At 34.1% G+C, this 25,627-nt stretch overlaps 1 protein-coding gene across 4 annotated transcripts in view; it reads left to right on the top strand.

Moving 5' to 3' along the window:
* Window positions 1-25,627, top strand: part of LOC124367775 (protein sidekick) — a 452,084-nt gene that overhangs the window by 386,841 nt on the left and 39,616 nt on the right. For all 4 annotated transcript variants that reach the window (XM_046824884.1, XM_046824883.1, XM_046824882.1 and 1 more), the window contains exon 3: window positions 24,182-24,358. In XM_046824884.1, coding sequence (XP_046680840.1) covers window positions 24,182-24,358 — 177 coding nt within the window. The remainder of the gene's footprint in view (window positions 1-24,181; window positions 24,359-25,627) is intronic.

Here is a 25,627-nt window from a genome sequence, read left to right as displayed (position 1 = left end):
GCCTTATTACACATAAGGTCTTGTGTTAATTTGCACTTACTGCACTCGAATAAAAGGTAATACAATTTTAATAATTTCTAAATATACCGTATATTAATTAAATTTAAAATATGTTTAGCAAATTCTACTGAGTCCAATTAATATAGAATCTAAATTATGTCATTACGTTTTTGCTGCAACAAATAGTGGACGGGGATGATCTAAGACTTCTTGTGTACATAAATACCGCCATTCGATAAATACATAATTTTACCTATATGTCATAAATGAAAATAAAAACAAAAACACATCGTGGTGTTTAAGTTTTACACTGTGTATCACTATAAATGTTTACCATTTTATGTCATTACGTTTTTGCTGCAACAAATAGTGAACGGGGATTATCTAAGACTTCCTGTGTACATAAATACCGTCATTCGATAAATACATAATTTTACCTATATGTCATAAATGAGAATAAAACAAAAACACATCGTGGTGTTTAAGTTTTACACTGTGTACCACTATAAATGTTTACCATTTTATGTCATTACGTTTTTGCTGCAACAAATAGTGGACGGGGATGATCTAAGACTTCTTGTGTACATAAATACCGCCATTCGATAAATACATAATTTTACCTATATGTCATAAATGAGAATAAAACAAAAACACATCGTGGTGTTTAAGTTTTACACTGTGTACCACTATAAATGTTTACCATTTTATGTCATTACGTTTTTGCTGCAACAAATAGTGGACGGGGATGATCTAAGACTTCTTGTGTACATAAATACCGCCATTCGATAAATACATAACTTTACCTATATGTCATAAATGAGAATAAAACAAAAACACATCGTGGTGTTTAAGTTTTACACTGTGTATCCACTATAAATGTTTACCATTTTATGTCATTACGTTTTTGCTGCAACAAATAGTGGACGGGGATGATCTAAGACTTCTTGTGTACATAAATACCGCCATTCGATAAATACATAATTTTACCTATATGTCATAAATGAGAATAAAACAAAAACACATCGTGGTGTTTAAGTTTTACACTGTGTACCACTATAAATGTTTACCATTTTATGTCATTACGTTTTTGCTGCAACAAATAGTGGACGGGGATTATCTAAGACTTCTTGTGTACATAAATACCGCCATTCGATAAATACATAATTTTACCTATATGTCATAAATGAAAATAAAACAAAAACACATCGTGGTGTTTAAGTTTTACACTGTGTACCACTATAAATGTTTACCATTTTATGTCATTACGTTTTTGCTGCAACAAATAGTGGACGGGGATTATCTAAGACTTCTTGTGTACATAAATACCGCCATTCGATAAATACATAATTTTACCTATATGTCATAAATGAAAATAAAACAAAAACACATCGTGGTGTTTAAGTTTTACACTGTGTATCACTATAAATGTTTACCATTTTATGTCATTACGTTTTTGCTGCAACAAATAGTGGACGGGGATTATCTAAGACTTCCTGTGTACATAAATACCGCCATTCGATAAATACATAATTTTACCTATATGTCATAAACGTGAATAAAACAAAAACTCATCGTGGAGTTTAAGTTTTGCATTGTGTACCACTATAAATGTTTACCATTGTGTGTTGTATGGACATTAATTAAGTAATTTTATGAATTGTGCACTGGCAATAACAGTTGGCTTTATTAAGAATGACATTAACGGAGTACTATAAACAATTTTACTCGACATGAGCACCATGAATCGCCCTGCAGACGCCCAAGCGAACATTGATCTCCTCCCGTACTTTGATCAGGACTTCTGGGGTAACTGATTAAATCACAGCTTTTGATTCGTTGCTTCCATATACGAACGTTATGATCTTCCAGGAAAGTGGAAGGTAGCCTCATCACTAAAAACAATGTGGTTTATAAACATTTTTTAATAAAATTCATTTTCATACAGAATAATAGCAAAGTCATGCCTCTTTAATTTGTCATCTGGCTTCAAAACATGCGACAATTGAGGTTTTTTAACTATTAAGTTTTCTACAAAACTCTTAGAACTGTATACTTAGGGACATTCAACTCACATCCACGTTGGCGCTCAAACTTTTTTGGAGTACTTACAAAACGGGTTTGAACGTTTTCAACGGTTTGATATCCTGTTTATAACCTACCTGTCCGCGTTTTGTCCAATAAGCTACACGATTTCTTAACGTTTTATACCAACATGAAGTGCTACGTCTGTTAAAGGAATTTTCATGAAACACTCGACGATACTCACGCTTCACTGAAATCACAGAATAAAACTTTTCTTTACATTGCCATTATGGCTGTTTTCGTAAAAACGTTATCCACAGATGGTGGGTAACTAACTAAAACAAAACTTTATATAAAAACTGTTTAAATTATATCTGTTTTATAGATCTGCGATCAATAATAGAGTAGATATGGCATGACTTTGTACACAACACTGTATTTATCCTGTGATGAATCAGTTACTTCGGTGGCTGTGTTATCCCTGTTGGTAGCAGCATTTCGTATAACAGGACTCAAGGGAATGTTGACGAATTGCAGTCATCTGTCGTAGGTAACAGGTCGTTGGTTTTGTGAACCCCCCCCTCCCCCTCATTTACGGGACCCATGTCAAGCGAACAACTATCAAACTTAACAACTGTTATCAACGCAGGGTTCTTGCTGTATGGCTATCGGTGCGTGTTGTGATAAACGATGAAAATCGCATGAATAAACTCTGCATGAATTAGGTCTGATTAAGGGACGACGGAAGTACTAAACATGTTATAACACGCCTTGAGCATAATTTGTAAAAGATATATTAATATACACTTCTTCAGGTGGTAAGATCGGTGTTCGGTCGAAATAAATGTTTTTATTAAACGTTTTTGATCCAAGGCCTCAAAGGTGCCATTTTTAAAAACAGTGAAAATATAAAAAATATTTGATAATCCTACAAGAAGTGGTAATTTGAAATAGAATTTCGGGACATCTCATAATAATGCCAAAAGAAAAACTGGGTTTCACTGGAATTCAAAATCTATTACGAGTATGTATAATAATGTATATAATGTTTTAAAAACATTTGTACCTCGATTTTCATTCGTTTTAAATTACTATTTCAAAATTCTTTAAGAACCATAAGGGGATTTTTTTCTAAATTTGTAGCTTTAAAACAGTTTGTATGGTTAAATTTGACCAATAAATAAAATTCATAATAAAAAATAAGCTCTTTTATATAATTCTTGTAATTTCTAATGTTAAGGGATTAAGAAAAAATCATTTAAAATATGTAATTGTTTAAAATTATATTTAATTCAGAAACTTTTCTTCTGTTGTTATTATTTAAACCCGACTATAAAGTTGTTTTTTTTTTGTATACTTTAATGTATAAAATCCTCGTGGAGTGGTGAAAAACTATTTTCTGCTTTTCCCGTAATGAGGGATAATATATGAAAAGTTAATGATTTTGAAATAAAAACAACTTTCCCAACAAAGAAATACTACCTTTTAACTATTTATCTTGAATGTAGAAATGTAAACTGTGTCAATATGAACAAAACTGTTAAGAGTATTTATTTTGACAGATAGCATACAACAAACTAAACGCTAAAGAAGTCAATAGCCAGCCTGTGGTTGGCTGATCCGCTAAACATATTTACTATGTTCTATTGACAGTCGGCGAAATGGATGGTAATTAGTTTGATTCAATATCGGATATTACGTTGTACATTACGCTAAGGGGATTATTTTCCAATACGCCATTAGAGCTTTTTATTGGTCATTTTCCATCCACAATATAGAAAATCACAAATTATCAGTAAATAAAAAATTTATATTACATTCATTCTGTGGTGCAAGACGAATAAACAAATTTAATGTTCTATAGTACGAAACATATCAATGCAAGTCACGGTTGTGGCGCGGTGTTACCCTCTGTTACGGAAGAATAACTAGTGATATCGATTGAATAATCGATTGGATTCAACAATCGAACGAGCGTTATTGTTCATCTTTACTTATCATCTGTTTTCCTGAATCCTTTACCTTCGTATTTACACTATGACAAAGAACGTGAGCAAAAATAATAATTAAATAAAACTATACAGAATAATCGAACACCGATCAATAAATCGGATTTAAACAACCTGATGAAACAAGCGAGACCTCCTTACACCGATAATCACGTGGTGACAATGTGGCAACAACGGAATTCACAAACTAGTATGAGTAAACTATGTTTGAAAAAGTGATCTTTTAAAACAGAAATATCAATGTTCGATATGTTTAACCCTTTCATTACCCTACCAAAGCTAGTGTGGCTGACATTAGATTTTTTCTTAGGGAAAATATTTCCTTCAATTTGAAGAAAAATAAGTTTGCTTATAAAATGCAAATTGCTTTTCAGCTCCTGAGGTATTAATGGGGCTGTGTGGAAAAAGAAACATGACACCTTAACGTAGATTGTAGTTATGTGTTAGATTAGGAATTTGCTTGAGGAAGAGATCAGATTGCAGATTTTGAAACTTACTGACTGATTTTGTTGTGTCACTAAACGATGGAAAGTGTCCGGAAAGCCTTAATATTGTCTCTTAGAGAGTACATATGTATCCATGGGTAACTTACGACGAGAATGAGAAAGAACAGACATTGGTATATGGTGCAAGGTGCGCGTGCACGAGAAATAGCTCAGCTTGGGACATTTATCAGCTGTTTGTTTGTCTGTTCTGATGTCTGCATGTTTGTTGGTGCATTTCTTGTTTGTGTCCCTGCCTCCGCACGGTTATCCGACAAACGCTGAGCTATTTTAATATCGTAATTTAAGCCCTCGCTTGTTTTAGTGCTGCTAATCAAGTTGAAATATTGTTATTTATTACATAAGTATACGAATCCTGCTCATTGTGCTCACGCGCCGTTGGCTTGAAATGGTTATATATTAGCTATTGTGTTGTAAACCATGTTGTGTTTAAAAAATGGATGGTTAATAGGGAAAAAGGCACGATTTTGAAACCAAGTATTTGGTTTAGTAAGTTATAAACGCTGGATTAACAGCAGATAGGTAAGGGTGCATTTTTAGTAATATTTGGTAATAGTGGATTATAAAACCGAAAAGATTATTACTGGATTAGTTATTGATAAGTCCTTAATTAGTTGTAATTTGATTCCATTAGGATTTGAAACTGTTCCATCAGTTAAATATCGGATTAATGCAGGTTTATTTTTTTATTTGCTACTACTAGGTTAGTGAATAATCGTCCCTAACCGGTCTCAAACAGTCCGTACGTTTAGTACTCGACAAGTAGCATATAAAAATTGTTTTATTTTTGTATTTGATAATACTTGATCAGTGAATAATCGTCCCTAGTCGGTCTTGAGCTGTCCCTACGTTTATTACTCGATAAGTGGCGGATAAATATTGTTTTCTTTTTTTATTTGATAATATGTGATTAGTGAATAATCGTCCCTACTCGGTCTTGAGCTGTCCCTACGTTTATTACTCGATATGTGGCGGATAAATATTGTTTTCTTTTTTTATTTGATAATAATTATGTGATTAGTGAATAATCCTCCCTACTCGGTCGTGATCTGTCTCTAACGTTTATTACTCGATAAGTGGCGGATAAATATTGTTTTCTTTTTTATTTGATAATATGTGGTTAGTGAATAATCGTCCCTACTCGGTCTTGAGCTGTCTCTACGTTTATTACTCGATAAGTGGCGGATAAATATTGTTTTCTTTTTTTATTTTATAATATGTGGTTGGTGAATAATCGTCCCTACTCGGTCTTGAGCTGTCCCTACGTTTATTACTCGATAAGTGGCGGATAAATATTATTTTCTTTCTTTATTTGATAATATGTGATTAGTGAATGATCGTCCCTACTCGGTCGAGATCTGTCTCTACGTTTATTACTCGATAAGTGGCGGATAAATATTGTTTCCTTTTTTTATTTGATAATATGTGGTTAGTGAATAATCGTCCCTATTCGGCCTTGAGCTGTCCCTACGTTTATTACTCGATAAGTGGCGGATAAAAATTCTTTTCTTTTTTTATTTGATAATATGTGATTAGTGAATAATCGTCCCTACTCGGTCTTGAGCTGTCCCTACGTTTATTACTCGATAAGTGGCGGATAAATATTGTTTTATTTTTTTATTTGATAATATGTGATTAGTGAATAATCGTCCTTACTCGGTCTTGATCTGTCCCTACGTTTATTACTCGATAAGTGGCGGATAAAATATTGTTTTCCTTTTTTATTTGATAATATGTGATTAGTGAATAATCGTCCCTACTCGGTCTTGAGCTGTCCAGCTACGTTTATTACTCGATAAGTGGCGGATAAATATTGTTTTCTTTTTTTATTTGATAATATGTGATTAGTGAATAATCGTCCCTACTCGGTCTTGAGCTGTCTCTACGTTTTATTACTCGATAAGTGGCGGATAAATATTGGTTTATACACCTTGAAACACTGACAATATGTGTACTTTTTTCATTTAACACTTATGTATAAATTTATTTACATATTTATTTTTTTTACTTTTCAATATTTTAAAATTTATATCAGAGTTTTATATTCTGAATTTTATGATAACGAGTAGCTATCAAAATAAGTGAAGTGTCTAGACATTATGCAGTACTTGTAACGTTTAGTTGTTTCAAATAGTTCGCCTTTAGGGCAGAGTTTATGAGGGATTACAAATAATTTAATTTATCCTGATGCGCATAAATTAAATTATCTTTAGATTACGATGTAGGGCATCTGCGGAGGGTATAAAATTATATTTCAAGCCCCTCCCTGTACGCTCTGCTTCACCAAGCACTCCTAACATATGCGAGTGGGACTTATGCTTGTGCAATATGTTTTCTGTTTGGTTGACGTTCCAGAATTTAAATTCGTCGTTAACAGTCTTATTATATTCCTCGAAGGTAAGGAAATTGTGAATTTTTTACCATTCACGAGGAATTGTGTGATAATTGTAGTAGTAAGTTGGCTCATCTTGAAGTTAGGCTTAGAATAAACTTAAATGAAATTTGGATATAAACGTTTACATGATATACAGTATATGAAATATGCCTGCAGACAAAAATAACATATTTTCTCATAAAAGAACATACGATTCCCTGCTACAAATTCATATCCTAGTCTTCGGCCGTTTTCTTTGAACCTCCTCATCCTAGAATATTAAAGTATCGATCTTTTCTGTATCCACAGAAGATATTTTAAAAACATGTTATAAAGACATTTAAAATATAAAAACCTCAATCACAACCCGACTACACCACCATAACGATCATGGTGTAACCTGAATTCCCGATACAAATGTTGGCGAAATATAGAGCGTTCTCACAGTCTCCTTATATAAAACATCACGATTAAGGATAGACTAAGGATATTATCTGCAGCGTATAGGCGAAATGATGGAGCTAAAGTTATAATGCAATATATTGATTGCTCAGGAAGTTCCAGTTCAAGGTAATTAGTTACTGATGTAGTTATCGTTGTTTCATAGAGACGCCCTGCCATCCGAGACCTCAGAGAATTACATACAATAACTTTAATCACATATATTAGTGAGTTAGTAGGAACTGAACTGAATATAAAATTTACCCCAAGCTTTAATTATAATTATTTTATATTTATTATAATTGTATCATATACAAAGTATTACTTTACAATTAAAGAATAACGGTATAACGTGCAGCGTGTGTACAAAATGACGGGACAAAAGTTAACCTTATGTAATGCAGTTTATTGGTTGCTCACAAAGTTCCAGTGCAAGGTAATTAGTTACTGATATAGTTATTGTTGTTTCATACAGACGGTTCAATCATAGATTTATTCCAGGCTTATTTTGAATGTTGGCAAGTACAAAATTCTACTTTATAGCATGAGATATGTTTGCGATTAATTGTGGTTGCATGTTTTCCATGGTCGATGATTTGGTCAAATGTCTTCTTAGTAACACAGGACGCATAATGCATATATTAAGAAAAGAGATGGCCTTTTTTAAAGAGGATTTTATTTCAATAAATATTTGTTTATCAATGGGCACTCCACCTTTATGCTAAAATAAAACAACGAAAGTGTGGCAGAGTTTTAACTGACGAGTCCTTTACAAAATTACCTAAATTCACGTTCCTGATATCTTTCTCACATTTTTTAGCTTTTAGAATTTTAATTTTATAGTAAAAAATACATCGTGTAGACTGAATGGCCATGAATATTACATTTTCAAACAACATTTGAAATATGATCTTTACAGCTCATTTTGAGTCGCTGTGTCATCCTGATTCTATGACGTATTTAACCATCAAACGAGGGCTTAAACCGCGACAAATATGGTATCCACGTGTTCACTATGAACTACACTATCCCAAACACGTATTACAATTTCCTACGACTCCATTACTTAATTTTAGCAACTTAAAAATTTTGCAAAGTTGCAAGGAGGGTAACAAACTACCTAATAATCCAAGTATCACACCTAAAGGAATTTTCCTCCTGTATTATATATCAATAAAATATTTGTATACTACGCTATTAGAACATAATACTGAATTTGCACAAAATACCAAAATGAATGTAACAAATTTTCACTCCAAGTATCACACCTAAAGGAATTTTCCTTCTGTATTATATATCAATAAAACATTTGTGTACTACGCTATTAGAACATAATACTGAATTTGCACAAAATACCAAAATGAATGTAACAAATTTTCACTCCAAGTATCACACCTAAAGGAATTTTCCTTCTGTATTATATATCAATAAAACATTTGTGTACTACGCTATTAGAACATAATACTGAATTTGCACAAAATACCAAAATGAATGTAACAAATTTTCACTCCAAGTATCACACCTAAAGGAATTTTCCTTCTGTATTATATATCAATAAAACATTTGTGTACTACGCTATTAGAACATAATACTGAATTTGCACAAAATACCAAAATGAATGTAACAAATTTTCACCCCAAGTATCACACCTAAAGGAATTTTCCTTCTGTATTATATATCAATAAAACATTTGTATACTACGCTATTAGAACATAATACTGAATTTGCACAAAATACCAAAATGAATGTAACAAATTTTCACCCCAAGTATCACACCTAAAGGAATTTTCCTTCTGTAATATCAGTAAAACATTTGTATACTACGCTATTAGAACATAATACTGAATTTGCACAAAATACCAAAATGAATGTAACAAATTTTCACTCCAAGTATCACACCTAAAGGAATTTTCCTTCTGTAATATCAGTAAAACATTTGTATACTACGCTATTAGAACATAATACTGAATTTGCACAAAATACCAAAATGAATGTAACAAATTTTCACCCCAAGTATCACACCTAAAGGAATTTTCCTTCTGTAATATCAGTAAAAATTTGTATACTACGCTATTAGAACATAATACTGAATTTGCACAAAATACCAAAATGAATGTAACAAATTTTCACCCCAAGTATCACACCTAAAGGAATTTTCCTTCTGTATTATATATCAATAAAACATTTGTATACTACGCTATTAAATCAAAATACTGAATTTGCAAAAAATACCAACATGAATGTAACAAATTTTCACCTATTTTATTTTAATCTATGAAGATTGCAATTGATTTCTCCTTTTTACCTACGACTTTTATGTTCATTTACCTATTCAACCATAAACTTAGCATTACAATAATATAAAATTTGTTGTGTTTGTGTGTAAAGCAATTTTTTGTGTATTGACCTATCAAAATACCCTTGCATTTATGGTAAATTTGCTACTTTTTTGTATATGTTAATATAATATGTATAGGTTTTATACTTTTACACAATATATCATATATTTTTATTGTATGATAAATTCCGTGTCTTTGGTTATCATGGCTTTAAAAATGTTGGTTCGTGGTCAACTGGATATTTGTGGATTTTCGATAAATTTGCTTAGGTAGCACTAGTTTTGCGAATTTATTTTTATGAATGAGTGTAAATATGTTTTGCATGTGAGTAATTAAATTCTAGATACTTTACAAGAAAAAAAAAATAATAAGTGTACCTTTGCATAAAGCATGTACATTTTGTAAAATTTTAGAAAAGCCCTTGGAAATCGACCAGAATGGGCTTGCTGGTGTTGAAGTTACTGTATAGCCAGTTGGAGGGTTAAGTTTATTTGAAACACTTTATTTAACATCAAAAATGTTTTTTGAAAATTATATTTAAGTAACCTATGCCCTAAGTATGAGATTTTAGTTTCAAGATGAGTAAAGACGCATCTTGATTTTTAACCTTTTTTCTTCAACTCAACCGTCCCAAGAATGTAATTACACTCGGTCGTCGATTTTCCTAGTGCAGTAGATCGAAGATGGCACGTTACATAGATTGCCTGCAGCTATAGATGGCCTTGAATATCAATGTACCTGCCCTGTTTACCATGTCGCCAAGATTGTCACAGGCTTGTACTTACTATAATACTGTTTACGTACTATGTAAGTGATCTACATCAACTCGGGTGGTGGATTTACAAACATAGCCAGTAAACGTAATAACGTGGTTCATAGCCAGTAAACGTAATAACGTGGTTGAAGACTAAAACAGCGATTCCCTTCATTTATTAAAAAAAAGTTAAGGTATACTTTTAATCATAAATTAACATGGTTGTTCAAAATCGTTTTTTTTTTTCATCAAGGCGTACTTTTCTAAGGATTACTTTCGAGTGCGTAATACAGTACACCTTGCTACGTCTCTGTGAATTGGATTCGTCTGAAACCAAACCGTCGAAACCGATCAACCGTTCAAAAACAGTGCAACGAAATGTCTAAAAACTATGACGGGAAGTCTGTGATCGACGTGGGAACACGGATGTTACAACTGGATTTGTAACCGGCTATTCGCCGTCTCAAAAAACATTTTCCCGCGAAGTCGAAAAAAAATCCGTGTAACAAATAAAAATAGATTATTTTTTAAATCCGAGAAAAATTAGTTTGCTAATATTGGTTGGGAATGTGTCACATTTTTGGAGGTCCGGTAGACATAAATTTTAAAAAGCGTTTTGTTTATTCAGCATGAAAATATTTGTTGACAACCCTATCGACTATATTGATTTAATTTATTAAAATATTATATAAAAACTATTTGACATCTACTCTTCTTTTTTAAAACGTAGATTTAAAAATAAAAAAAGTTATACCGAAATCATTTATGTTTTAAATTTTTACGCCCGTTAAATTTTTTTTACTTTTGGAAGACCACTTTTTGAATTTTACTTCCTACCTACTTAAACGTTTACTCTCTTGCACCGAAATGTGTTCTTAACATAGTTTATGTCCAAATATTAATCATCTCATGCAACTTAAAAATTCTATCATTGCTATTATAGACAAGGTGATAGTAAAACTCTTCCTCCCGCTTTTTATTGAACAGTTGAAGATACAAAAATGAGATAGTTTTACTTTGTGATAAATGTTTAGAAAGTAATTGTAAAACAAGGAACTAGGACCTAAACGTACGTCTTGGTATGTATAGCGTTGTTTATAGAGTTTAAAAGAAAGTGTTGTTTTTTTAATATTTCAGATCAAAATAAAAAAAAAAATATATTCACAAAAATCTATTAATCCTATGTAAACTATCTTTTATTTTTTTATGTTCATTTAGCAATCACTTTCAACGTTATTTCCAATAATTACGTAGACTATGTTCTACGTAGAATTTTTCGAGAGGTGAATCAGAATCAATAATTGTTGAATATTAGAATCTACCGATTAAATACTCTTGTAACGTATCCAGATACAAAACCCAGGGAAATCTTTCTAGCTAATTTTAGGAGTTGGAGAAGTCATTTTAGCTCCTCCAGATCCTACAATATTTTAATCTAATTGAAAATTGTATTAGTCCAGGACGATATTAATCATGGAGTGTTCTCGACATTGTTTTCCACACATTAAGAAAAGTATATTCCCCAAGTTTTATTTTTCTATCTCCGCCGTAGAAAAACTATTAAAGGAGAGATTTTACGATCACTCTTTATTTATTATTGAAAAATGTTATTATTTAATGGCTTGAAAAAATGTAAAGCAAAGTATTTATCCTCAGTTGCAAAGTAAGCTACCTAGACAGCTCATTTTCGTAAGGAACATGTACCAAGGAAAGAGAACATCTTAGTTATAAAATACGCAAACAATACCCTGGTCCAAACACAGTAAAGTTACGTTGCGTATTTCGCCAACGTTACTGGCATAGCTGCATGCTGCATCGTTTTCTTTTAACAATGTTGGTACTATTGTAAGTAGGTACTATAAACAGCTAAAAAGGACCTATAATAATTTATTAAATCAACGGATCGTAGACTAATGGTTATAGTCTCGGCTCTCTAACTGAGGGATCACGGGTTCAAATCCCGGGGAGGGCCAATCATGTATAGACACGAAATAAACCAGTGAACATCGAAGCCTACATAGCTGTGTAGCTGAGGCTTAAAAAAAAGTTAATAAACAGCTGATTGTTTATAAGGTTGACAGTTTCATGGTGATATTCGGCCACTAAGTAGACTATTTTTTTCTGAAAACCTCGTTATTTTGTTTTCGCAGAAACACCCCAAGCTGTATTCAATTCATAATTTAAATTTTTAAATATATTTTGATGATTCGTTGTGGAATGTAGATGTTCGTCCATCGAAATAATGTAATATATATCGGCATATCGTCTTTAAATAAGTACTTGTAATGTTAATGTTTCGATAATATACCGAGTGTCTTAAAGTCCCCCCCCACCCTTAGCTTTCTTATGAATATAGATGAAGTAATTTACTTTGGGGGATGTTTATAAGACCAACTGAAAAGATTTTGTTGTATGAACAGTTTTTGACTCCCCCCAAGTGGGGTATTTTGCGGGTAAGTCAGCATTTTTAAATACCAACACCTAGCAAGTCGGATAGTTTGTATTTACAGTATAAAGCCGAGGAGATTGTAATCTAAAAAGAAACTAATCTTCGTGTCATATTTTAACCCTTTGGGTACCCTCCAATTTTGACCTCCATCAAAACTAGCGCGACTACCTATCTATTTCTTTCTTAGAGGAAATGTACCTATTGATATGAAGAAAGACCAGGTTGTGTATTCATGTATATATTATATGAGTATGCCATTTATAGAATTGTAAACTTTTTGAGCTATCATTATGAAAATTTTGTATGTATATGAATTTCTCCTCGCAGGACGTTTATATGCTATGCCCATTGATGTAACTAGCCACCAGGCAGCCGCCTCGTTGCAAAGGTAAAAGTGTTCAAAGCGCCTGCATATTATAAATTGCAATTACGAGACATTTACGTATATTACATAGCCAAACACTGTTTGAAGGTGCCGATTTATGATGTATATTTGTCTTTAAAATAAATGTTTAGTTGCACTTAAAGCTTGAGTGTTAGACCACTTTAGAATAAAATAAATGTACGTGTACAATGGCTCTAAACGTACACTTTTGACAGATTTTTTGATCGTGGCAACAAGGCAATTCGACATCGGCGTTGGTAATATAATTGAAGCAGAAGTGGTCATGCTCGGGCAAAGCTTCCGAAAAGCGTGCGAAGGCGCGGGAAACAGCTAGTAACCAATAAAAATATCGAAAAAACTAAACAAATCGCATATTAGATCTTTGAAACGAGAAACCTCACATAACGCTACGACTAAAAATAAGATCGTAAAAGTATCATATATGCACACACACACGCGCGCGCGCGCGCGCACATATATTCAGAAAGAATCTCAAACCTTTTTGATGTTCACCATTGAAATATTTAAAAAAAGAACACAATTTACAAGAAAAAGTAAAGTGTTTGGAGGATATTAGTAAGACAATTAAAATCTCCCTTAACGCTACAATGAAAAACAAGGCATTAGTAAATGGGGTTCACTGTTCTTGGGGGGGGGGGGGAAATTCAGCGCCTTTTCAATACAACCGGCTGTTAAACACTCCGGTAGTGTGACACAGAGTAAGTCCGAGACAATAGCATTAGGGACTCCTACGGCAGTCCTTGGGCCCAGGTCACGACCCCACCGCCACATGACCGGGTTAATTATTAGTGGACTGGAGCTTGGTAAGACAGACAGACATAGCACGTGCCCCCTCCCCCCCCTCAACATCACCCAGATGAGTTCAGTACCGTTTAGGGAGTTCTTGTGCTTGGTCACGTGCGTACAACCTCGCTTCTTACTGCCTGATTAAATGAGGCGTGTAAAAATACAAACGGAATTACTAAATATCACAAAATTTGGATTTTTAATATTTGCTTTCTCACGCAAACAACAGAATCAAAATGAAAAACCGTAACCTACACAAAACTATGGATGAAAATTGAAAATGTCTTTATTTGTTTGAGGTTAGTGCTGTGTTTTTTTTTGCCCTTTCTACATTCAACCTCAAAATAATATTCAATGAATATTAACAGGACGTTCACTTACAAGCTACAGAACATAATAAACAACTCGGGAAATATTTGAACTAAGCTATAGAGTATTAAAACAACATTAATATAAAAGATACATTTACATCTTAAATATATTCAGTTAGTGAATCGAATTGATACTTATATTACACTATTGAACAAGGTAAAACCTCTCTCACTCGAGCCATCCTCCCACATACACCCCATATCTAAGAAAATGTAAAAAAATTATTCAAACTCAAGGTTCGTAAGAATTTATAAGTCCTTGAATTTACTTATAGCATCATACGAAGACAGTATTGTTTGTTTTTGTATATCTCTTTACATCCATAATATCCTTGCCAATAAAGTTATGTATTTTTCAAATAGTGCTTAAAACGTCAATTTCTAGCCCTTTTTCTATCTCTGTACCCTTTATTTTTCAATGTTTTGAAATTCTAAACGCTAAGACACCTAGAGTTAAATGCGATGAATGGAACAGAAACTTAATTAGCTAGTAATTAATTAGTTGTCCCGACAATATCAATATCCCATGTTTTTGTTGCATTATAATGTGAGATGAGGCGAGTATCGACTTACAATAAAATTTATCAAACAAAAATTTCTCTCCTAAAAATACCTGCACAGCTTATTTCTCAAGAATCATATTTTTGTCCTGGACTATTATTAAAAATTCCTCCTGTAAGAAAGTAAACTTTGTTACTTACCTCCATACAACATAAATATGGGTTCAATTTTGTGTTGTACCACTTCACTAATATATGTGATGAATGTTACTGTACGTAATTAACTCTGGGGTATTGGAGTTCTCTGATATAGCAGGTCGTCTCTATGAAACAACGATAACTACATCAGTAACTAATTACCTTGGACTGGAACTTCCTGAGCAATCAATATATTGCATTATAACTTTAACTCTATCATTTCGTTCATACGCTGCAGATGATACTATCCTTAATTTTGAAATTCTAAAAGCTAAGAAATCCAGATTTAAAATTAAGGAGGAGGATATCTTTAATGTGTGTTAGTAACTCTGCCACACTTTGAGTGGTAAGGTGGAGTGCTCCTTGACAAACAAATATTTATTGAAATAAAATCCTTTCTTTAAAAATACCACCCCTTTTTCTCAGGATCTTCATTTTCCACACTGTGTCGCTATACAACGTTTGGCTAAATCATCGGCCATGAAAAACAGGAAAATTCCTTTAGGTTTGATACTTGGATTATTAGGTGTTGTTACCCTCCTTGCAACTTCGCGTAATTTATAAGTTGCTAAAATCAACTAATGGAGTTATCGGAAATTTTGATAGTGTTTGGGATATTGTAGTTCATTGTGAACTAAAGGATATCATATTTGAAGGGTTAAAGCTCCCGTTTGATGATTAAATACGCCACAGAAATGACGTCAAAATGAGCTGTAAGAAACATTTTTCAAATAGTGTTTGAAAATGCAATATTCATGGCAGTTTCGTCTATACGGTGTATTTTTCACTATTTTTAAATTCTAATAGGTAAGAAATCTAGATTTAAGTGTGAGGAAGATATCAGCAACGTGGACTTAGGTAATTTCGTAAAGGACTCGTCAGTGAACTCTGCCACACTTTCGTTGTTTTATTTAAGCGGTAAGGTGGAGTGCCCATTGATAAAGAAATATTTGTTGAAATAAAATCCTTACAAAATACCACCCCTTTTCTCAGGATCTTCATTTTCTGCCCTGTGTCGCTATGAAGACATTTGCTAAATCATTACCCATGGAACCACAATTTCAAATATATCTATATGCAATAAAGTAGGATGTTGTACTTTCCAACATTCAGAATAAGCTAGGGATCAATCTATGATAGAATCGTCTGTATGAAACAACAACAACTATATCAGTAACTAATTACCTTGCACTGGAACTTTCTGAGCAATCAATACATTGCATTACATAAGGTTAACTTTTGTCCCGTCATTTCGTATACACGCTGCACGTCATACCATTCCTCTTTGATTGGAAAGTAACACTTTGTATATGATACAGTTACAATAAAAATGTTTGTATACTATACTGCAGTATAGTAGGCTACACATCCATATCAGATAATATAATATACTAGAGTTGCTTAGCCTAACTATATACTTTGTTTGAAGGTTATTTTTGACGATGGAAGGATTGTGAAGGAAACAGGATTTTTCCGGACATTTGCCATCGTTCAGTGAAACAAGAAATCAGTAACACTACGTTTCGAGATCTGCAATCTGATCTCTTCTTCAGGTAAAGAACTGACCTAATACATAATTACAAACTAGGATAAAATAAACAAATCTTACCAAAGCGTTGTGGCACGCCTGAGTCAGGAATCACAACCATCATGTTGTGTGTCAACTTCACTAACTCTAAAACATGCACTTAATAAAAAAACTATACACAATACTTATCATTAAAACTGAACTACATTTTGGTATGATTTGTTTATTTTATCCTAGTTTGTAATTATGTATTAGGTTAGTTCTTTACCTGAAGAAGAGATCAGATTGCAGATCTCGAAACGTAGTGTTACTGATTTCTTGTTTCACTGAACGATGGCAAATGTCCGGAAAAATCCTGTTTCCTTCTAATTATATAATACTAACTGTTACTCGCGGCTTTGTACGAAATTTCGTAGGTTTTACACCTGTACGAGCATTTCTGGTTCTGAATTATATTTCCGACGCCAATGTTGAGTTTGCCTTCTTCCATGTGAAATTTCAATACAATCGATTGAGTTGTTAACGCGTGAAAGCAAAACAAACAAACAAAGGCACTTTCACATTTATAATATTATTAGGATACGAATACCGACATAGCAAAATTATATGTATAAATGAAGCACCAAACTAATTAGAATTGTTAAGATGAGATTTTTAATCCCGGTATAAACTTGATTGACTGAAAGTTCAATTCACTTAAAAAATCTGATCTTTTGACGAAGTAACGAGCTTGTTTCATGTTCCGAGACTATTAATATGTAAATGTAAACATTTTTCTGATTGGTTTGACTGAAGACGTATCTTTGAATTATAAATTTTGAATTGACAATGTGGTATTATAGGTCTTGTATTCTAAATTTACTGAATGAAAAGACTACAGCTGAAAACCTTCCACAGACAGGTCTCATAATTTTAAGTAGCAATTAATTAGTTGTTAATTACAATGTTCCCTGCGGCCATGAATTTACTTTAATCCTCCCCATCCCTTCCCAGGGCGATAATGTGCGAATTTGTCTCTCAAACTGAATCGGGAACGGATTAAATCGAGAGGACATATTCAAGCTTTATTGGACGACCGGGAGGGCTCTAAGTGAAAAGGGAACAGATGGAACCCTTTATGCCTTTGGCGGTTTGGCTTTATTGTTATAAAACTTTATGTCAGCCGGATGAATATTGGTGGACGGTTAGATGAAAGGAATTCGGTGATCGTTTTAAGCTTTCTGTGTGCTTTCGTGACAATGACAAATTGTTATGGTAGGCAACGTATTGGTAGTATAATTGGGCCGAGCTCATTAGGGATTCTGTGATTGATTAATCTAACAATTACCTAGGAACCTACGTACCAAGTTTCAAGTCTCTAGGACCTTTCTATCAGGAATTAATTGCACAAACAACGGTTAAGTTTTAAGAAGGAACTGTCGGTTCCTTAATACAATAATTGTTAGATTCTAATGATGGTTTACAAGCCCTTTCTTTGTTTCGGAAACAGTGATACAAAAATCAAAAAGTACAATTTATTAATTTTTTTTTATTATTACCATTTCGAAATTTTGCCAGGCGCTTAGTACAGTATCGTTTTTCTTTGGCGAAACTTCCCCCGACTGTGAAATACTTTATGAGGAAGCTTACAATTAGGGCATAAATAGGAATGTAATAGTAACTCAATTAGAAAAGAGCTGATTAAAAAAGAATGGCCGACGATATTTGTATTAGTGGACATCCTTATTGGTAAAAACCTATATTGGTAATAAATATATTTTAAAACCAATTGGGGCATAAATACGATTTTAATAGTAACTCAATTAGAAAACAGTTAATTTTGAAACCAATGCCCGACTATATTGTTAGGACATCCTTATTGTTAAGAACAAGTAGTATATTTTTTTTAAATCAGTTCCTACTTAATTAGTTTCTTTTGAACGAGCTCTTATGTATTAGCATTACATAAAAGACCATAATGTAAGAGAATTACATTAGTTACTCCATGGTAAGAATTTAACCGTGCTTCGCGTCCATCTTGTGCTTCGTTTTGGAAGCACGTTTTACTTCTAACCGTAAACGCTTCTCCTTTGATTCGTTTGCAAGTCTCCTCGCGTTCTTTAGATTTCAAACACAACAAGCAATGTTTACATCAGGTTTGTTCACACCAGCTGGCTGGTATATTTAAAACAGATTGTTAATAAAACCACTGTAGTGGCGCAAAGTTTACTTTGAGCACGTGACCGAAATTCAGATTATTTATTTACCAGTGCATTTCTTATGGAGATTGCTTCTACTTTAGAGAGCAGTAGGGCGACGCTCGTTTAATTTAATCGTTTTAATTTAAAGAATAACATGTCATGAGTTTTGAGTTTGTATTCAAAATTTCAGCTCACTCGAGCTATGGTCCGGGAAATAATTCAGTTTAAGTGTTCTTGTAATGTTGTTTCCTTGAAGTTTGCTTTTTGACGATGGAAGGACTGTGAAGGAGACAGGATTTTCCGGACATTTACCATTGTTCAGTGATACAAAAAAGTCAGTCGTAGGTGGTTTGGTCGACGAATGCAGACCTATTGTGACATGTATTCTGTAGTTCAGTTTTGATGATTAGTGTTGTATTTAGTTTTTTATTAAGTGAATGTCTTCGAGTTAGTGAAGTTGACACACAGCATGGAGGTTGTGATTCCTGACTTACGCGTGTCACAACGCCCTGGTATGATTTGTTTATTTTAACCTCGTTTGTAATTATGTTGTTAGTTATTTACCTGAAGAAGAGATCAGATTGCAGATCTCGAAACGTAGTGTTACGTTGTATCACTGAAGGATGGCAAATGTCCGGAAAATCCTGTTTCCTTCGTTAAAAAATCTATATTTTTTTGCCATGACAACACACAGAGAGAGTTTGTAAGCTAACAGTAGGGGATTGAATAAAACATACCTCACTTATGATCTGATTGGTTTTGTTCCGTCTACAGCTTATTGCGTTTAAATTGAATAAAACATACCCCACTTATGATCCGATTGGTTTTGTTCCGTCTACAGCTTTTTCCGTTTAAATTGAATAAAACATACCCCACTTATGATCCGATTGGTTTTGTTCCGTCTACAGCTTATTGAGTTTATGATTGTTGGGTGCTTAAAGGAGAAAAAACGGAGTGAAGGATTGTCGACAGCAATGACGCCACCCACTTATTATTATTATTGCAATGCGGCAATATCTTACTCGTGCCGGCGCGCCTCGTGGAATCAATTTCCGCGAGGCTCGTATTACCCACCTCGGGCAAAGCTTCGCTAGCTGTCAACTCATTCGGAAAATTAATTCTCACTCGATTTCGGCACGAGATTAAGAATCGCCCGTCTCCCCTGTCGCCTTCTCGCCCCGTGGCAGTGTCAATCCGATATAAGTCGGCGCCTCCCCCACCCCACCTGACGCACCCTCACAACGTATAGGTCTCACGGGGATCGGGGTAGTTTCGGCGGTCAGTTACGTCATTAGGATCGGCCACTTCCGGTACGACAGGTTTCGCCCCCTTTATCCCTCAATGGACTGTGTCATTGGTCCTTTATTGGGTCCCCGAGCCGGATGTTCGTGCTGATCAGCTGATGTATGACGTACAAACATCAAAATCACAAATCTTTTTTGCACTATCTAAATTTTTGAAAACAATTGTAAATCTCTCATTTTCACTACTATCGCGATACATGGACAGTTTCAAACATTTTCAGCGCTTAAGCATTACGCAGTCGTTGTTCAAAGATTCAAATTTAAATCTTTTTTTCAGAAAACGTTACATATAGCAGTGCTATAGTACAATTGTCCACTATTGTAAACTGTATTAGTCACACAAGTAGTATTCGTCGATATAATATTATTCAATTTAAGCGCTAGTATAAAAATTAAATATTATTATTAGTGATACTGAATAAATATGCAACAGATAAAAGTAATGGACTATTATGGTAGTAAATAATAAATATAAAATTCTGAACTTGAACACAATAGAGAATAGCTGTATTATTATTTAATGTTATGAATTAAATACGTTTTACATTTAAATTGCTAATTTTAAATGGTGACGCACAGGAGTACGTTGTATGGCAAGCGGATCTGCGCGAGAGGTACGAATGGCCTAGAGTAGGGTCGACGTGCAATGCTACCCAGAATGCTCCAACATTTACCGCATCCGTTAATCCTTATTGTGCTTTTTGCTCCAACGAACCTGTGCCGAATGTGAATGGAGGATGAGTTCATGGGTGTATTAATTATAGTAACCCTCTATCCTTAATCCTTAATGGACAAAGGCAGTCGTGGTCGAAGTGCAACGCTACACAGAATGCTCCAACATTTACCGCATCCGTTAATCCTTATTGTGCTTTTTGTTCCAACGAACCTGTGCCGAATGTGAATGGGGGATGAGTTCATGGGTGTATTAATTGTAGTAACCTTCTATCCTTAATCCTTAATGGACAAAGGCAGTCGTGGTCGAAGTGCAACGCTACACAGAATGCTCCAACATTTACCGCATCCGTTAGTCCTCATTCTGCTTTTTGCTGCAACGAACCTGTGACCAATGCGAATGGAGGATGAACATGGATGTATTAATTGTAGTAACCTTCTATCCTTAATCCTTAATGGACAAAGGCAGTCGGGGTCGAAGTGCAACGCTACACAGAATGCTCCAACATTTACCGCATCCGTTAATCCTCATTGTACGAACCTTTGCCGAATGCGAATGGAGGATGAGTGTATGGTTGTATTAATTATAGTGACCTTCTGTCCTCAATCCTTAATGAACCAAAGCCAGTCGGGGGAATTTTACCAGGTCAGGCTGTATCTTTCGTTCCCATAAAAAAGTGAAATACATTGTTAGATCAGGGTGGTTTACATGAAGTTCGAGTGTGTTTAGTATTTATTAGCCTCTGAATGAAATATAAAACGGCTTGTTCCGGCCCACAAGTAACAGATGAGTCGAGAGAACATGTTGTGTTATCGGAAGCAGTCGGACCCGGGCCGGTAGCAAATCTGGGCGAAAACACGACAGGACATCGCCACATCTCACGGCTTGGCCGGGCTCCAGGGGCGGATCAGTTGGGATCTCTGCGCCCCCCTCCCCCCACGTATCATCAATAGCCCTCCTGCACGTATCACATCATACATCTCATCATATGTCCGACTTGGCTCTCTCATAGTCGTCCTCACAGATTGGACAGGTGCCGCTGTCCATCATGTCGTCTCCTCGCCTCTCTATTTTTGTTCTCGGTTTTCTGCTTTTCGTTTGTTACACCTGCACTAACCCTGCAGTATTTGCGCTAAGATTACTTTTTGGTTCCACAGCCGATTAAAAAAATGTTTACTATGGCACATTTGTATTACTACGATGGTTACATGATAACTGCAGCTTTGAGTGCTGAAATTTCGTTTTTCAATATCATGAAATCAACGCTATCTTTTGAGATTGTGAGGAATCAAATTTGAAATAAGTCCGTGTGAACGATTCTATAAACTGGTTATTAGTCTAAGCAGTGTTACGCGCGTAGTATATAAACTTTTTATGATGTTATATGTGTATTGTTTTTATCGAATTTTATAATACGAACTAGTCATAATGTACGAGGAAATCACGTTCCGAAAAATAATTAAACCATAACAAAATAACTCGGTGGTTAGTTATTATACTTGTAAAACTCGTATAGTTACATATTTAGTGTAAGTATACTTATACAAGATATCAAAGTATAGTTATATCTCGTTTTAATAATATTTATCTTCTGATCAACCACTATTTCCCTTAGTGGTGTATGGAAAACACAGTTTTTTTCGTTGATTTAGCTATCCAGTATGTCATTTTACATGGCGAAAGTAAAGATATTTTTCTTTTTCTTATGCCATGGGGCAAGTACGGTGATATCTCTATGTCAAGAAGCCTTCTGTTTAATTGTTTGGCATTATAAGCGTCGGAACTATCAACTATTGTAAATAATGAATTATAAATTCTCCCTCTTAATGATTTCAGTTCTCATTAAAGCACCATAGTCATAATTTATACTCATTCTATCTATTTTCAGTTGTGTATTATTTAAATTTATATTAATCTATTATTTGACGCATAGTTTTCTTTTATCGTCGCCCTCATACCTTATCGTCACTTTATAACGTGTCAAAAATTACTGAAGTTCAATCAAATAATGACATTGGAATATCTGAAGGTCAAAAACAGTACGGTTGTTGGGTTTTTAGAGTCAATGTTTCCGTAGCGTTGAAGAATTAGAATCTTGCTTCGCGCGTTTTATGCCAGAAAATAGGATCTGCCGTTTCCGATTGGCATGGGAACTACCACAACGTAAGAGCGTATGTCTGTAAAAATTCTGTACCGATTTTCAATTGAATATGTTCATTTTTTAATCTTTATCCCTATGCTTACCTGTATCTGGACTTAAATGACAATAGAGTCGTCAGGTAAATGATGACGTGTCATTATTTTGAATCGACAAAATTAGGACTTTATAATATTTCAGCTTCATTATGAGTGTGTGTTTTGCTGCTATAAAGACAAAATGCTGTAGAGTTGATGAAGCGCCTTCTCTCAAGTCGAGTGCCAAGTGTGCGCTTCTCTGAGGATGTAAAGTTATCACATAAGAATGAATCCACAGGATGTTTGTGGAATGTGAAACAATGTCAGGCCAAAACCGGGCTGTCATCAAGTCTAATCATGCCCGCGTAGGCCTGTCCACTTACTGCACTCTCCAGCCTCCAGCCCAGCGTCTGCCAGTCAACTCATTACCGTGGGTGTCACTGACGAGCTTCCTGTCCGTCCATCTGTCTGCGAGAACCTGAGCCACGCCTCGGTCTGTCATGTGGCAACTCAACAACAAATATCACTAGGCCAAATAAACTATTTGGCGAGCTATTCACATCAAGATGAAATCTTTCGCGAATTAATCTGCCAGTCAGAAACTACTTCGCACATTAAACAAGGTGTGGCGTTCCACAAGGTCCACTGTTTGAATACCACTTTTTTTAAAGGAAAAACTCGATGGGCTCTCACGATGATGGGATCTGTCTTAATCCATACCAACCAGTTGTGCTAAAATAGAAATATCTAGCTAATGGACGAACTCCATTTTTATTTTCTTCAATTATGAAATAATGTAAAAACACGTTAGGAATAAAGAATTTTGTAGCATCGCAAACTTCTTTAAAATATAATTATAAATTTTCAGAAATGCATAATTTGTTCTGAATTGAAATTTTTTAAATTTGGAAATCTACATGGGAAATTTATATTTTAATTTAAAAAAACACCTAATTTGTTTCCCAATCGCAAGTAACGTATTTTTATGCGATAGGTGGCCCGAAAAATAAAAGTTCCTGTCGTAAATTTGGAAAAATATCGGTCTTAGTTATGAGCCTTGAGAAACGCCACTTTTGTTGTATTGATATAATTTAATGTAAGATTAACTGTGATAAAAGATTGTTGAACTCTATCAAGTGCCAATTCTGACGATGTTGTTGATGTTGCAGGATACCCTCCGCCACAGTACAGGTGGCTAAAGGACTCGGTGGAGCTTGGAGAATTCAGCACGGAACACTTCTACAGGATACTGAACACGAGGAGAGAGGATGGCGGCAGTTACCAGTGTGTGGCCAAGAACGACGTGGGTTCCATCCTCAGCAAGGCAATAGATGTGTCCGTGGCCTGTGAGTGTGTTTTACATTTTTTGTTTACGATCCTCGTCGTTGAAGCGTGGTTGTAAAACTGTGGGTAGAAATAGTGTTGTAGGCTCCTTCTTCGATGTAAATTTTGGAATCAGCGACGCACGTGGTAGCTAAGATAAACTCAATTTCATTCTCGGGTAAAACATTAAATTTAGAAATACTTCAATAAATGTACCGCTTTAATTGTGGATTGAAACGCTTGAATTAACCGTAAAAAGTGCTTATTATATAAGTTTACTATGTATCAATACTAATAATTTCCCCCAAAGTGTAACCCGCGCTCAATAAAACAACCATAATTTTACGTGTTATGATAAAAAAACCTGGGTAACAGTTTAAATTTCTCACTGAATTTCTAAGACACCAATGTCTAAAATATTGGTTGGAGGTTATGTTGTTTTCAATGTAACTATTACTTTACAAGTGCACCAATTTACTCTATTAGGTTGGCATTACAAGGAAGGGGTGGCTAATGAAATTGGCGGGAAGGGGCGTCGAAGGGGAGGGTCGGGCGAGGGGCAGGTGACGTTTGTTTGACTAAATTCCAACTCCAATATCCTTTAATCTGTTACAACTCACCTGAAGTATTTTTGTTCTTGTGTCAAATTAAAACAAATTTAGGTAGTCAACATTTTATTGATCGTGTTGTCAGTGCATTCATTACAGTGTGTTTAATTTATTAAATAAATGTGTTTTTTATTGCCAAAGTGCTATTTCATAGCAACATTTTATAACCTTACTTAATAGAATGAGTCAACTGTTAATTTGTAAAAAATAACTTTCTGTTTTTTAAAAATATAAATGCTCATATATACTCACTTGATTATACTGTTTTACATATGTGGTAAGTCTCCTTACATAATTATGAATAAATTATAATGTATGTATAATGTAACGTATAACTAAAACATGTGTATATATAAACGATTTAACTAAAATGTTTAAGTTAAAGTTGTTTGGATTTAGAAAATGAAGTTTTACTGGGAGAGGATTAAAGATATCATACTCTACAAAATATTGATTAAAACACTACTTATAAGCTCTATGCAGCTACTCTTTATTAAAAAATAGTTGTTTTTTAATATCATATTTTGATTTTAAAACCCTATAACTGATTCTACAATTTTTTCTAAATAAAGTAAAACCATTGAAAATCTTATAACTTTTTTAAATCAATTTCTATAAGACATTTAAATACAATCTACAGTAATTAGATTATTATTTAGTCTAATTATTTTACTGTTTTTAAAA

The sequence above is a fragment of the Homalodisca vitripennis genome, chromosome 8, assembly GCF_021130785.1.
Source record: "Homalodisca vitripennis isolate AUS2020 chromosome 8, UT_GWSS_2.1, whole genome shotgun sequence".
NCBI classification, from domain to species: Eukaryota; Metazoa; Arthropoda; class Insecta; order Hemiptera; family Cicadellidae; genus Homalodisca; species Homalodisca vitripennis.
This window is presented reverse-complemented; position numbering and strand designations above follow the sequence as displayed.